General features: G+C 42.2%; 1 protein-coding gene across 1 annotated transcript in view; it reads right to left on the reverse strand.

Annotated features, from left to right (window-relative positions):
* Txndc8 (thioredoxin domain containing 8) overlaps positions 1–14,589 on the reverse strand; it is a 36,150-nt gene that overhangs the window by 21,232 nt on the left and 329 nt on the right. The window contains exons 2-3 of the mRNA NM_001004092.3: positions 12,989–13,093; positions 2,028–2,087 (exon numbers count right to left, since the gene is read on the reverse strand). Of these exons, the coding sequence (NP_001004092.1) occupies positions 2,028–2,087; positions 12,989–13,093 (165 nt within the window). The remainder of the gene's footprint in view (positions 1–2,027; positions 2,088–12,988; positions 13,094–14,589) is intronic.

The raw sequence follows: 14,589 nt of genomic DNA on the forward strand, positions 1-14,589 counted from the left end.
AAGAAGTCAGAGTTCTGTACCAAGTGTGCTTACTTGGTGACTTCTAAGAAGCTGTGTGTCAAAGCCTAGGGGCACCTGATACTTAACAGCATACCTTCAAAATCTCCAGGGAAACCTTGTGTAAAGAGGACCACTCTGGCACAAATAGGGCGCCTCATTTCAGGGCTCAAGGAGAGGGAGGGATGAAGATCAGGTAAAATGGATGCTGGCTGGCTAAATGAGCTGGGTTTAATAACTTTGCATGATGGCCGAGAGCCCCCGGAAGTCTAGTCTGGGAATGCCATCAGTGAAAGAGGATGGGAAAGGCCTGAAGACAGGAATGGCGTTATCTAAGGCATATACTGTCTTTTTGTAAAGCCTTATTACTCTCTTTCCCTCACTACTAATCTTTACTGAAGCATTCGGAGCGCAAAGACAAGAGAAGGGGCCAGAATTCCACAATCTTAACCCAATCAAACTGCCTCCAAGTGGTGTGTTTTTGTTTCTCTTGTTTAGAAGTTGAATAAAATTAGATGCCCATAGACAACAGAACTGAACACCTCTCATTGATATTTCTGCTGTTTGATTGGCTTTAAATCTCTTTCCCACAATAAATGCAAACACCAAATTGTATTTTTAATTATAATTGCCACGGAAGCAAATAACTTTTAAGTTATTATTAGAAAAGTGTGACTTTTGCTTCATCTTAAGTGACAGAAAGCTACAATAAAAAAGCTGAGAGTAACTTGTGTTGGTGCGAATGTGGTGAAGTCAGAGCTCTCTTACTGTAGTTGTCAGAATGTAAAATGATGGAGTTCCTTTGGAAAAAGGTTTTCAGTTCCTCTCTATGCTACTAAAGTGCAGTAGCAACAACCACACACATAGATATAGCCCCTTATATCTATGTGAAATAAAGACTTATGCTCACACAGAAATTTGTGCAGCAAAATTTAGACAAATATTATCACAATAACCCATGTCTTCCCAGGTATGCTAAGTTGTGTCAAGTTGACAAAACGATGAACAAGTATGATACAGAAGAGAACTAATTTTTGACTTGCTGATCATTTTAAAGCTCACCTTTGACCCAGTGATTGGGTAGGTCACTTGTTACTTTTTTTCTGCTATAGTTTGAAAGCACAACGCCTCTCAGTAACCTGGGGCTCCAGCATGGAGCTATTGGGATGAAGAGGTGAGGCGTACCAGGGGCCTTTAGTTGGTTGTGGGGAGGGAATTATGCCTTTAAAGGGGACTGTGGGATGATGGCCCCTTCTTCCTCTTGTTGTCTTTCTGCTGCTGATGTCATTTCTTTGTTCTGCCAAGCACTCCTGTCTAAATGTGCTTTCCTCCTGCAGGCCCAAAGCAACTGAGCTTTCACCAAAGATTTCAATTTTCAAAACGGTGAGACAAAACAAATCTTTCTGTTTCTCTTTCTCTTAGGCCTTTTGCTAGGGTGACAGAAAGCTAATTAATATGGAATTAATGTTATCACCTCTCCTTATTATAAATTAACAAAGCCAAGGAAGAATAATTCTGTAGAGATATTTTTCTATAGTAATAGGGCATATTTGGCTTGAGACTCTGAGACTTTTTATGTTGGGAGAGGAGAAGTGGGAAGGATGGAGCTAGGAAAAAGATGGAGGATTTCCTGGAACTCTTTATGCTATATAAGCAACCCCCCTACAAAACAAACACAGGATACCAAAGCGAGATATGGCAAAATGTCTGTAATCATTGGGCTAGGTTTTAGAAAGTGATTAATAACTTGACAAAACCTAAAAGTAGTTTTCACCATGCCTTCATTATGATGTCTGCCTAGAGGTGAAGACTATTGGATTGATTGGTGATGTCTGCTACAGCAGGGGTAGGTACCATATAGTTGCTAATATTTAAAGAAAGTTTCATAAAACAGTTTACTACATTTATTGTGAAAAAAAGATGTGGAATCCCCCTTGTTTTTTTAAGCCAGGTGATATCATCCGTCACATTCACAGAACTCCACAGTGTTTGGGGTTTTATGGTCCACACAGAGGATTTAGGAGTTTTACCTGAGATGAATCCACATCCACCTGAGCAAACATGACATTTCGGTATTGTAAAGACATTGCCTTCAAGACAAAAGAATAAAACAGTATAAACATCAACATTTGCACCATGAAGTGTTGTTCTGTAAAAGAAGAAATGTATGACTTGCTTGCTAAAGAGATCTAAGCGTCGTCATTCCGAGGGTTCATTACCGCTTAGAACGTGGAACCCCTCAAGCAAGGATCCCCTGCAGGGTCTAAGAACAAAAGTGAGGATGTGTGCTTCAAGATTCAAGGACAAAAAGGAGAGCAATTTGGCTGTGTGCAGTGGAGGCCAGGCCTACCCAGTCTGGGGTGGGGAGACAAAACAGGATGTTCCTGACAGTATCAAGGGATTACCTGTAAGAGTTTTCAAAATCTGTCTGGGGTGATGGGGGTGGGCTTAGAACGGTGTTAGAAACCATGCTGTGGTGCTGGTGTCCCAGAAAAAGGTGCAGTTCCCTGAACCAGCTATTACTTTTTACCTCCTCATTTCTGACAGAGTTTGGGAGGCTGCTGTCAGTAGAAGGGATCCCTGGTGACTACCAGCCTAGCTCTCCCCGCCCAACACACACCCTCTATCATCTATCCTCTATTGAAACTAGATTTTTTTTTCCCAGACTCCCTTGTCAGCTGACTTCAGCTAGCCAATGGGAAACCGTGCAAGAAATGAAAGGTGTTAGAAGACGGGGCTGTCTTCTGCTTCTATTTTGTTTTTGAAATGTCTTTGATAACAAGGACCTGGTTCAGGAGGTACAGGTAAAGGACAGTAAAAACTTATGTGGGCACAGATTTATGTCCAAATTGGCGGGCATTTCAGAGTATCTTGATTTGTTTAAAAAATCATGTCACAAGCATCTCTAGTCGCCTCGGTCAAATGAGACTACTCCTAGAAGGTGACATACAAAGTGTCCAAAGCTTGGCCAAGTGGAGTCAATGCCAGAGAGTGCAGTCCCTGGGGAGGGAGAAGCGGAAGATGCAAGGCATGAGAATGCTTAGGTGAAAAGCCCTGTTGCTGGCAACCCCCCCCTGTAATTTCTTGTGTGAACCATGACTTCTATAGGGGCTCTTTCTTCTCTGGTCTCTACTGTGAGGCTTGAGATTATGTTTACTGAAAAAGGCTGTTTCTAGTTGCACTTCGGCTCTGCCCTCGGCACACACCTTTAATCCCCCCAAATAAAGGTAAAGTTAGTTTGTAGAAGGAAGCAGTGGTGTCTCAAGGTGATGTCTAATGGAGTGGCAGACAAAGTGACGAATCAGAGAAAGATTTGACAGACTAGACTATGTCCAACTCTCACAAGAACAGAGAGGAAAGGGAAGCTACTTGAGGGAGAGCACTGCAGAGTAGGAGAGAGGCAGTTTTACTGGGAGAGTTTTACAGAGACAGGTTGAAGAGAGAACAAGCCAGAGACTGAGAGGAAGCTAGAAGGTCAGAACAGGTTGATAAGAGTTAATATGAGGCCAAGAAGAGCAGTTCAGGAGAGGCTGGAAGAAAGAAGCCAGATTAAATTAGTTATCATGGGGAGGGGTTTCAAGCCAGAAAAGCTGAGTTAAACCAGCCTGTCAGAGCTCAGAAAGAACTAAAAAGGGGTGCGCTTATTCAGCTGTAAGTCTCAGAGACTGAAACATTCTAGGCCTAGATAAGATTACACAGAGGTTAGAAGCTTCCAGGACTAGGCCTAGGTTGGCAGATGGAGGCAGTAAACCTCCGAGATAACAAGTATTTCAGGAGAATAAAAGACACTTTGACAGCGGTCCCTTGAGGTAGCGAAATGGGAGAAAATTATTATTATAAACCTAAAGACCCTTGGGGTTTGGTAATATTTTTCAGATTAATAAGATGATTCTGAGCTGGGGGTGGTGGCACAGTGCTAATGCCAGTACCTGGGAGACTGAGGGAGGAGAATCATAAGCCTGAGGTCTAACTGGGTTATAGGGAGTAGCCTGTGCTCCGTGCCACAGAGTGTGGCCCCATGCAGCACCTTCTCACCCTGCCTTCCAGTGACTTAATAAGCATTTAATTCGTGGTGTTAAAATTCTTGTTTAACTTTATTTATGTTTCTAATTTGCTCTCTGCCGGGTACAGTGACTAGAGGAGAAAGAGCCTTCCTCCTAAGCCCTCATGGACAAGGAGTTTAAAAAAATCACACAAATTACACAAATACTCTCCCTTACAAAAGGCCAAGAGTTGCAGGTACAGCAAAGGCGAACATTTTCCAGCTACATCTCCCTCAACTCTCACTTATTCACAGAAAAACAACCCCTCGTTTGACAGGTGTCCCTCTGCTCTGTCTTATCTGCATATATAGTGAGTAATGTTTACATAATTCCTTTTTTTTTTGTTCTTTTTTTTCTGGAGCTGGGGACCGAACCCAGGGCCTTGCGCTTCCTAGGCAAGCACTCTACCACTGAGCTAAATCCCCAACCCCTACATAATTCCTTTTAATTCTAGTATAAGATGATCTGTTAACAGACACGAGCTTTTCTTTTAGATTTTAGCTATTGCAGGATATTAAATGAACGTTCATTTTATTTCATCAAGAGTCACAGATTTATTCAATCTTAATTTTTTAGGTCATGGGCTAATTAACCACTTAACATGCTATACTAAGTTATTTATAGGCCTATATTTTTCTTCTAACATCCTATCATATATATATATGTATAATTTATATACCTTATAAGAAATTGGTAAATTATTTTTAGAGCAACTGTTTCATTTTACCGTTCTACCGTCTAAGAGATAACAATACATTTCTCCACATCATCACTAGTTTAACAAACTACAACAGGAACACGGAAGCAAAAACTAAGACTTGGGTTTTTTTTTTTTTTTTTTTTTTTTTTTATTAACTTGAGTATTTCTTATATACATTTCGAGTGTTATTCCCTTTCCCGGTTTCCGGGCAAACATCCCCCTCCCCCCTCCCCTTCTTTATGGGTGTTCCCCTCCCCATCCTCCCCCCATTGCCGCCCTCCCCCCATAGACTAGTTCACTGGGGGTTCAGTCTTAGCAGGACCCAGGGCTTCCCCTTCCACTGGTGCTCTTACTAGGATATTCATTGCTACCTATGGGGTCAGAGTCCAGGGTCAGTCCATGTATAGTCTTTAGGTAGTGGCTTATTCCCTGGAAGCTCTGGTTGCTTGGCATTGTTGTACTTTTGGGGTCTCGAGCCCCTTCAAGCTCTTCCAGTTCTTTCTCTGATTCCTTCAATAGGGGACCTATTCTCAGTTCAGTGGTTTGCTGCTGGCATTCGCCTCTGTATTTGCTGTATTCTGGCTGTGTCTCTCAGGAGCGATCTACATCCGGCTCCTGTCGGTCTGCACTTCTTTGCTTCATCCATCTAGTCCAATTGGGTGGCTGTATATGTATGGGCCAAATGTGGGGCAGGCTCTGAATGGGTGTTCCTTCAGTCTCTGTTTTAATCTTTGCGTCTCCCTTCCCTGCCAAGGGTATTCTTTTTCCTCATTTAAAGAAGGAGTGAAGCATTCACATTTTGATCATCCGTCTTGAGTTTCGTTTGTTCTAGGGATCTAGGGTAATTCAAGCATTTGGGCTAATAGCCACTTATCAATGAGTGCATACCATGTATGTCTTTCTGTGATTGGGTTAGTTCACTCAGGATGATATTTTCCAGTTCCAACCATTTGCCTACGAATTTCATAAACTCGTTGTTTTTGATAGCTGAGTAGTATTCCATTGTGTAGATGTACCACATTTTCTGTATCCATTCCTCTGTTGAAGGGCATCTGGGTTCTTTCCATTTTCTGGCTATTATAAATAAGGCTGCGATGAACATAGTGGTGCACGTGTCTCTTTTATATGTTGAGGCATCTTTTGGGTATATGCCCAAGAGAGGTATAGCTGGATCCTCAGGCAGTTCAATGTCCAATTTTCTGAGGAACCTCCAGACTGATTTCCAGAATGGTTTTACCAGTCTGCAATCCCACCAACAATGGAGGAGTGTTCCTCTTTCTCCACAACCTCGCCAGCATCTGCTGTCACCTGAGTTTTTGATCTTAGCCAATCGCACTGGTGTGAGGTGAAATCTCAGGGTTGTTTTGATTTGCATTTCCCTTATGACTAAAGATGTTGAACATTTCTTTAGGTGTTTCTCAGCCATTCGGTATTCCTCAGCTGTGAATTCTTTGTTTAGCTCTGAACCCCATTTTTTAATAGGGTTATTTGTTTCCCTGCGGTCTAACTTCTTGAGTTCTTTGTATATTTTGGATATAAGGCCTCTATCTGTTGTAGGGTTGGTAAAGATCTTTTCCCAATCTGTTGGTTGCCGTTTTGTCCTAACCACAGTGTCCTTTGCCTTACAGAAGCTTTGCAGTTTTATGAGATCCCATTTGTCAATTCTTGATCTTAGAGCATAAGCCATTGGTGTTTTGTTCAGGAAATTTTTTCCAGTGCCCATGTGTTCCAGATGCTTCCCTAGTTTTTCTTCTATTAGTTTGAGTGTGTCTGGTTTGATGTGGAGGTCCTTGATCCACTTCGACTTAAGCTTTGTACAGGGTGATAAGCATGGATCGATCTGCATTCTTCTACATGTTGCCCTCCAGTTGAACCAGCACCATTTGCTGAAAATGCTATCTTTTTTCCATTGGATGGTTTTGGCTCCTTTGTCAAAAATCAAGTGACCATAGGTGTGTGGGTTCATTTCTGGGTCTTCAATTCTATTCCATTGGTCTATCTGTCTGTCTCTGTACCAATACCATGCAGTTTTTATCACTATTGCTCTGTAATACTGCTTGAGTTCAGGGATAGTGATTCCCCCTGAAGTCCTTTTATTGTTGAGGATAGCTTTAGCTATCCTGGGTTTTTTGTTATTCCAGATGAATTTGCAAATTGTTCTGTCTAACTCTTTGAAGAATTGGATTGGTATTTTGATGGGGATTGCATTGAATCTGTAGATTGCTTTTGGTAAAATGGCCATTTTTACTATATTAATCCTGCCAATCCATGAGCATGGGAGATCTTTCCATCTTCTGAGGTCTTCTTCAATTTCTTTCTTCAGTGTCTTGAAGTTCTTATTGTACAGATCTTTTACTTGCTTGGTTAAAGTCACACCGAGGTACTTTATATTATTTGGGTCTATTATGAAGGGTGTCGTTTCCCTAATTTCTTTCTCGGCTTGTTTCTCTTTTGTATAGAGGAAGGCAACAGATTTATTTGAGTTAATTTTATACCCAGCCACTTTGCTGAAGTTGTTTATCAGCTTTAGTAGTTCTCTGGTGGAACTTTTGGGATCACTTAAATATACTATCATATCATCTGCAAATAGTGATATTTTGACCTCTTCTTTTCCGATCTGTATCCCTTTGATCTCCTTTTGTTGTCTGATTGCTCTGGCTAGAACTTCAAGAACTATATTGAATAAGTAGGGAGAGAGTGGGCAGCCTTGTCTAGTCCCTGATTTTAGTGGGATTGCTTCAAGTTTCTCTCCATTTAGTTTAATGTTAGCAACTGGTTTGCTGTATATGGCTTTTACTATGTTTAGGTATGGGCCTTGAATTCCTATTCTTTCCAGGACTTTTATCATGAAGGGGTGTTGAATTTTGTCAAATGCTTTCTCAGCATCTAATGAAATGATCATGTGGTTCTGTTCTTTCAGTTTGTTTATATAATGGATCACGTTGATGGTTTTCCGTATATTAAACCATCCCTGCATGCCTGGGATGAAGCCTACTTGATCATGGTGGATGATAGTTTTGATGTGCTCTTGAATTCGGTTTGCCAGAATTTTATTGAGTATTTTTGCGTCGATATTCATAAGGGAAATTGGTCTGAAGTTCTCTTTCTTTGTTGTGTCTTTGTGTGGTTTAGGTATAAGAGTAATTGTAGATTCGTAGAAGGAATTCGGTAGGGCTCCATCTGTTTCAATTTTGTGGAATAGTTTGGATAATATTGGTATGAGGTCTTCTATGAAGGTTTGATAGAATTCTGCACTAAACCCATCTGGACCTGGGCTCTTTTTGGATGGGAGACCTTTAATGACTGCTTCTATTTCCTTAGGAGTTATGGGGTTGTTTAACTGGTTTATCTGTTCCTGATTTAACTTTGATACCTGGTATCTGTCTAGGAAATTGTCCATTTCCTGAAGATTTTCAAATTTTGTTGAATATAGGTTTTTATAGTAAGATCTGATGATTTTTTGAATTTCCTCTGAATCTGTAGTTATGTCTCCCTTTTCATTTCTGATTTTGTTAATTTGGACGCACTCTCTGTGTCCTCTCGTTAGTCTGGCTAAGGGTTTATCTATCTTGTTGATTTTCTCAAAGAACCAACTTTTGGTCCTGTTGATTCTTTCTATGGTCCTTTTTGTTTCTACTTGGTTGATTTCAGCTCTGAGTTTGATTATTTCCTGCCTTCTACTCCTCCTGGGTGTATTTGCTTCTTTTTGTTCTAGAGCTTTTAGGTGTGCTGTCAAGCTGCTGACATATGCTCTTTCCTGTTTCTTTCTGCAGGCACTCAGCGCTATGAGTTTTCCTCTTAGCACAGCTTTCATTGTGTCCCATAAGTTTGGGTATGTTGTATCTTCATTTTCATTAAATTCTAAAAAGTTTTTAATTTCTTTCTTTATTTCTTCCTTGACCAGGTTATCATTGAGTAGAGCATTGTTCAATTTCCACGTATATGTGGGCATTCTTCCCTTATTGTTATTGAAGACCAGTTTTAGGCCGTGGTGGTCCGATAGCACGCATGGGATTATTTCTATCTTTCTGTACCTGTTGAGGCCCGTTTTTTGACCAATTATATGGTCAATTTTGGAGAAAGTACCATGAGGAGCTGAGAAGAAGGTATATCCTTTTGCTTTAGGATAGAATGTTCTATAAATATCCGTTAAGTCCATTTGGCTCATGACTTCTCTTAGTCTGTCGACATCACTGTTTAATTTCTGTTTCCATGATCTGTCCATTGATGAGAGTGGTGTGTTGAAATCTCCCACTATTATTGTGTGAGGTGCAATGTGTGTTTTGAGCTTTAGTAAGGTTTCTTTTACGTATGTAGGTGCCCTTGTATTTGGGGCATAGATATTTAGGATTGAGAGTTCATCTTGGTGGATTTTTCCTTTGATGAATATGAAGTGTCCTTCCTTATCTTTTTTGATGACTTTTAGTTGGAAATTGATTTTATTTGATATTAGAATGGCTACTCCAGCTTGCTTCTTCTGACCATTTGCTTGGAAAGTTGTTTTCCAGCCTTTCACTCTGAGGTAGTGTCTGTCTTTGTCTCTGAGGTGTGTTTCCTGTAGGCAGCAGAATGCAGGGTCCTCGTTATGTATCCAGTTTGTTAATCTATGTCTTTTTATTGGGGAGTTGAGGCCATTGATATTGAGAGATATTAAGGAATAGTGATTATTGTTTCCCTTTATCTTCATATTTGGATGTGAGGTTATGTTTGTGTGCTTTCATTCTCTTTGTTTTGTTGCCAAGACGATTAGTTTCTTGCTTCTTCTAGGGTATAGCTTGCCTCCTTATGTTGGGCTTTACCATTTATTATCCTTTGTAGTGCTGGATTTGTAGAAAGATATTGTGTAAATTTGGTTTTGTCATGGAATATCTTGGTTTCTCCATCAATGTTAATTGAGAGTTTTGCTGGATACAGTAACCTGGGCTGGCATTTGTGTTCTCTTAGGGTCTGTATGACATCAGTCCAGGATCTTCTGGCCTTCATAGTTTCTGGCGAGAAGTCTGGTGTGATTCTGATAGGTCTCCCTTTATATGTTACTTGACCTTTTTCCCTTACTGCTTTTAATATTCTTTCTTTATTTTGTGCGTTTGGTGTTTTGACAATTATGTGACGGGAGGTGTTTCTTTTCTGGTCCAATCTATTTGGAGTTCTGTAGGCTTCTTGTATGTCTATGGGTATCTCTTTTTTTAGGTTAGGGAAGTTTTCTTCTATGATTTTGTTGAAGATATTTACTGGTCCTTTGAGCTGGGAGTCTTCACTCTCTTCTATACCTATTATCCTTAGGTTTGATCTTCTCATTGAGTCCTGGATTTCCTGTATGTTTTGGACCAGTAGCTTTTTCTGCTTTACATTATCTTTGACAGTTGAGTCAATGATTTCTATGGAATCTTCTGCTCCTGAGATTCTCTCTTCCATCTCTAGTATTCTGTTGGTGAAGCTTGTATCTACAGCTCCTTGTCTCTTCTTTTGGTTTTCTATATCCAGGGTTGTTTCCATGTGTTCTTTCTTGATTGCTTCTATTTCCATTTTTAATTCCTTCATCTGTTTGATTGTGTTTTCCTGGAATTCTTTCAGGGATTTTTGCCATTCCTCTCTGTAGGCTTCTACTTGTTTATTAATGATTTCCTGTGTTTCCCTAAGTGTGTTCATGTCTTTCTTGAAGTCCTCCAGCATCATGATCAAATATGATTTTGAAACTAGATCTTGCTTTTCTGGTGTGTTTGGATATTCCATGTTTGTTTTGGTGGGAGAATTGGGCTCCGAGGATGGCATGCAGTCTTGGTTTCTGTTGCTTGGGTTCCTGCGCTTGCCTCTCGCCATCAGATTATCTCTAGTGTTACTTTGTTCTGCTATTTCTGACAGTGGCTAGACTGACCTATAAGCCTGTGTGTCAGGAGTGCTGTAGACCTGTTTTCCTCTCTTTCAGTCAGTTATGGGGACAGTGTGTTCTGCTTTCGGGCGTGTAGTTTTTCCTCTCTACAGGTCTTCAGCTGTTCCTGTGGGCCTGTGTCTTGAGTTCACCAGGCAGCTTTCTTGCAGCAGAAAATTTGGTCTTACCTGTGGTCCCGAGGCTCAGGTTCGCTCGTGGGGTGCTGCCCAGGGGCTCTCTGCAGCGGCAGCAACCAGGAAGACCTGTGCCGCCCCTTCCGGGAGCTTCAGTGCACCAGGGTTCCAGATGGTCTTTGGCTTTTTCCTCTGGCGTCCGAGATGTGTGTTCAGGGAGCAGTCTCTTCTGGTTTCCCAGGCTTGTCTGCCTCTCTGAAGGTTTAGCTCTCCCTCCCACGGGATTTGGGTGCAGAGAACTGTTTATCCGGTCTGTTTCTTTCAGGTTCCGGCGGTGTCTCAGGCGCAGAAGTCCTGCCGCTCCTGGGCCCTCCCCCACGGGAGCCCAGAGGCCTTATACAGTTTCCTCTTGGGCCAGGGATGTGGGCAGGGGTGAGCAGTGTTGGTGGTCTCTTCCGCTCTGCAGCCTCAGGAGTGCCCACCTGACCAGGCGGTTGGGTCTCTCTCTCACCGGGTCTGGGAGCAGAGAGCTGCTGCGGGCCGGGAAGACTTGGGTTTTAAGGCTGGCGATATAGCTCTCCGTAGAGTGCTTGCCATTCAGTCATGAAGACCTAAGTCTGACACCGTGAACACATGGTTTCTCAGAACCCGTGAGAAAAATAGACACTATGGTGGTATGTACTTGCATTCCCAGCTCTGGGTAGGTAGAGACGGGTGGATCTCTGGCCAGGTTACCCTACTCAGTGAGTTCCAGACCATTTAGAAAACTAACCTCAAAAACAAACAAACAAACAAACAAACAAACAAACAATCTAACCCAACCAAAGCAAAGCAAAGCAAACCAAACAAGTCACCATCACTTAACAAAGGATAGATGGCGTCTGAGGAATGACAGCAGTTGTGGTTGGCACACATACATGCACACATGCACAAACACACACTCAAATGGCATATGGTATTGAGTGGATTGACACTTTGGCACCCAAGCACTGGCTATTTCTGTGGCACAGTGAGAGAACCTCCCTCCTTAGTTTTGAGTCACAGAATGGTCTGTCTAACAATAGCATGTTCCTCTGGATAGTACAAGAATTTTGGGCAGAGCGGGGATCCTGAAGAGTCACATCGAAGGAGGGGGGATAGCCCAGTGGGTAAAGCACTTGCCATGCAAGTGTAAAGACTGAGGATGCGATTCTGGGACCCATGTAAAAGCCTTTGGGTATGGTCGCCTGCCTGTAACCCCAGCATGAGGGAAGCAGAGACAGTGGGTCCCTTGAGCCATCTGGCCAGTCAGCTTAGCCTGGAGATGAGCTCTTAGTTCTGCAGGAGAACTTGCTCCAGTCTGTGAGGAAAGCAGCTGAGGAAGACATCTGACGTCACACAAAGCACACACATACAGGTGCCAAAGGAGAAATGTCTTGTAGCTCGTCCATCTGCTACAAGTTCATTTATGTCTGAATATTGATGGCTGTGACCGTTGTTAGAGTTAGCTTTGGCAGATTCAAGAGGTCAAGTGAGAAAATCCAAGATGCTTAAAAACCTCGCTGAAAACAGAGTAGAACATTTTTAGTTGTATTATCAAAGGACCTTCTTTATATTCAAATATAAAGAATATATATGTATATGATATATATTGCACAATTATGATTTGATACATGTCACAAAGGTGACCACAGATAACCAGGAGACTTTGTACAATCAGCAGAAAGAAGACTAAAATTCCCTGAGATGGAGTGGGGGACGGAGAGTTTATATCTCAGTGGTTAAGAGCCCTGATTGCTCTTCCAGAGGATCAGGGTCCAGTGGCAACTCACAACTGTCTGTGACTCTAGTTCCAGGGAATCTGATGCTGTCTTGTGGCCTCTATAGGTACCAAACAGTACACAAGCGTATTTCATGGCTAAACATAAATGTTGTGTCTATCTAGGATCTCGTTGAGTAAGTTCTGGGTTCCAACTTTGGAAAGGTGTAATGATACGGAATTGCTCTTCCCACGTGTAATCCTTCTGCGTACCCTGGTGTTCCTTAGTGAACGCCCCACAGTGAAAACATCCCAAACTTCCGGTCTCACCTCACGACATTCCAGAACATTAGCTTCAGGTTCACTGGGATGCTTAAAAGACAACGAACAAAAACAACAACAGAACTCCTAATAGTTCAGAAGTAGGAAAACGTAAGAAGGGTTGGAAAAGCGTTTGGGGACCTAAATTCCTTTGGCAGCTGTAAGATAGACACTGGAAATCCTTACCTGGAAAGCAGGAGCAATCATTTTGCAGGGGCCACACCACTGTGCTGAAAATTCTACCACCACAAGCCTATTTCCAGCAGCGCCAAGCAATTCTTTAAATTCCCTCTGAAACCAGAGCACAGGAAGAAGTGCACACAGTCACAGAATCTCACAAACTCTTGCAGAAATAAAAGGGAAATCTTGCAAAGGCTACAATGACAGGGGAACCTTACCTTACTGTCTTATAGATGCTCCAATCTTTTCTTTCTTTCTTTCTTTCTTTTTTTCGGAGCTGAGGACCGAACCCAGGGCCTTGCGCTTGCAAGCGCTCTACCACTGAGCTAAATCCCCAACCCCTGCTCCAACCTTTGCTAAGTGAGTCTGAGGTTAGACATAGTTTTCCCCGTGAGTACCCGTGAGTGAACTGATACATCCCCAAACAAGTTAGAAGTTTGCTTACTAAATGAGGTGGTATGGTGGCTACCTTTGGGTAGAAGCAGGTCAGCCCGGGAGAAACGGAAGTATTAAGGAGAAAGCAGAACCAGTGTTCAAGCTGATCGTCTGTTTAATAATTTTAAAACAGGTGTGAATGCATCAGGGTCGAATTTCTTGCCTTGTGGGATTGACCACTCATAAAATCAATACTATCCATGTAGCAATTTATTTTGTCATTGCTAAACATCCTAAGTAAAATCTTAATAATTGTTGATGTCACCTAATTAAAGTCTTCCATCCCGGGGTCTCAGATCGCTGTATGTGTGTTTTTGGTTGTGACTGTCCTATATTACCTACTTGGGGCCTATTTTTTCCCTATTGCAGTCTATTGTAGCTTACCCCTCCCCCCTTCTCTCCCAGCTCCTCATTTGCAGATGGGAAGGAACTCTTATCGGGTGAAAGAATGACAGCTATAGGGAGTGTTCTTTACAATTGACCTTCTCACTGCTCACTGGAATTGAGATGAGCTCCCCCACCCTGATGTTCGGAGCTGTAATCCTCATTCTCACCCCATTGAATATATATCCCCATCCTATTGATTTCATAGCTAAGGCCATGGATGGTCACCAACTTTCTCATGGCCAACCAGAGGCAGATGGCGCAGACTGTTCATTCAGGCAGCTTGACTCCCAGTGCCTATTTCTTCAACCATTACTGATTTCTCTCGGGGATGAGCTGTGGTTGAAAGAGCCCGGACAGGATGCTGATCAGGTTAGTTCATAATTGGATTAAGTCGAGCAGGGCCTATCCCCATTAAGGGTGGAGTTAATGTCATACAGAAGGCATGCGTGCCCTTCAGCAAGGGAACCTGATAAGTTCCCATTTGACTTAGTTCCGGGCAGGTGACGATTCTGAGAAGATGCACCCACTTCCTGGGCCTGTTATTTCTGCAGAATGGATGACTGAATTCTCACACAGCCAAGACAGGTCTCTGTCTCTCAGTGGTAGCTCTATTTCCCGTGACATTAGAGATTAAACCCAGCGCACAGCACAAGCTAGACAAGGCCTATCTTTAGCTCTAAAGCTAACTTTTTTTTAAATTTTGAGATAGAGTTTCATTACTTGCCTTGGCTGGACCTTGTGTTCACTAAATACCCCAGGTTGGCCTTTAACTTGTAATTCTGCCA

Source organism: Rattus norvegicus, chromosome 5, assembly GCF_036323735.1.
Source record: "Rattus norvegicus strain BN/NHsdMcwi chromosome 5, GRCr8, whole genome shotgun sequence".
Taxonomy (NCBI): domain Eukaryota; kingdom Metazoa; phylum Chordata; class Mammalia; order Rodentia; family Muridae; genus Rattus; species Rattus norvegicus.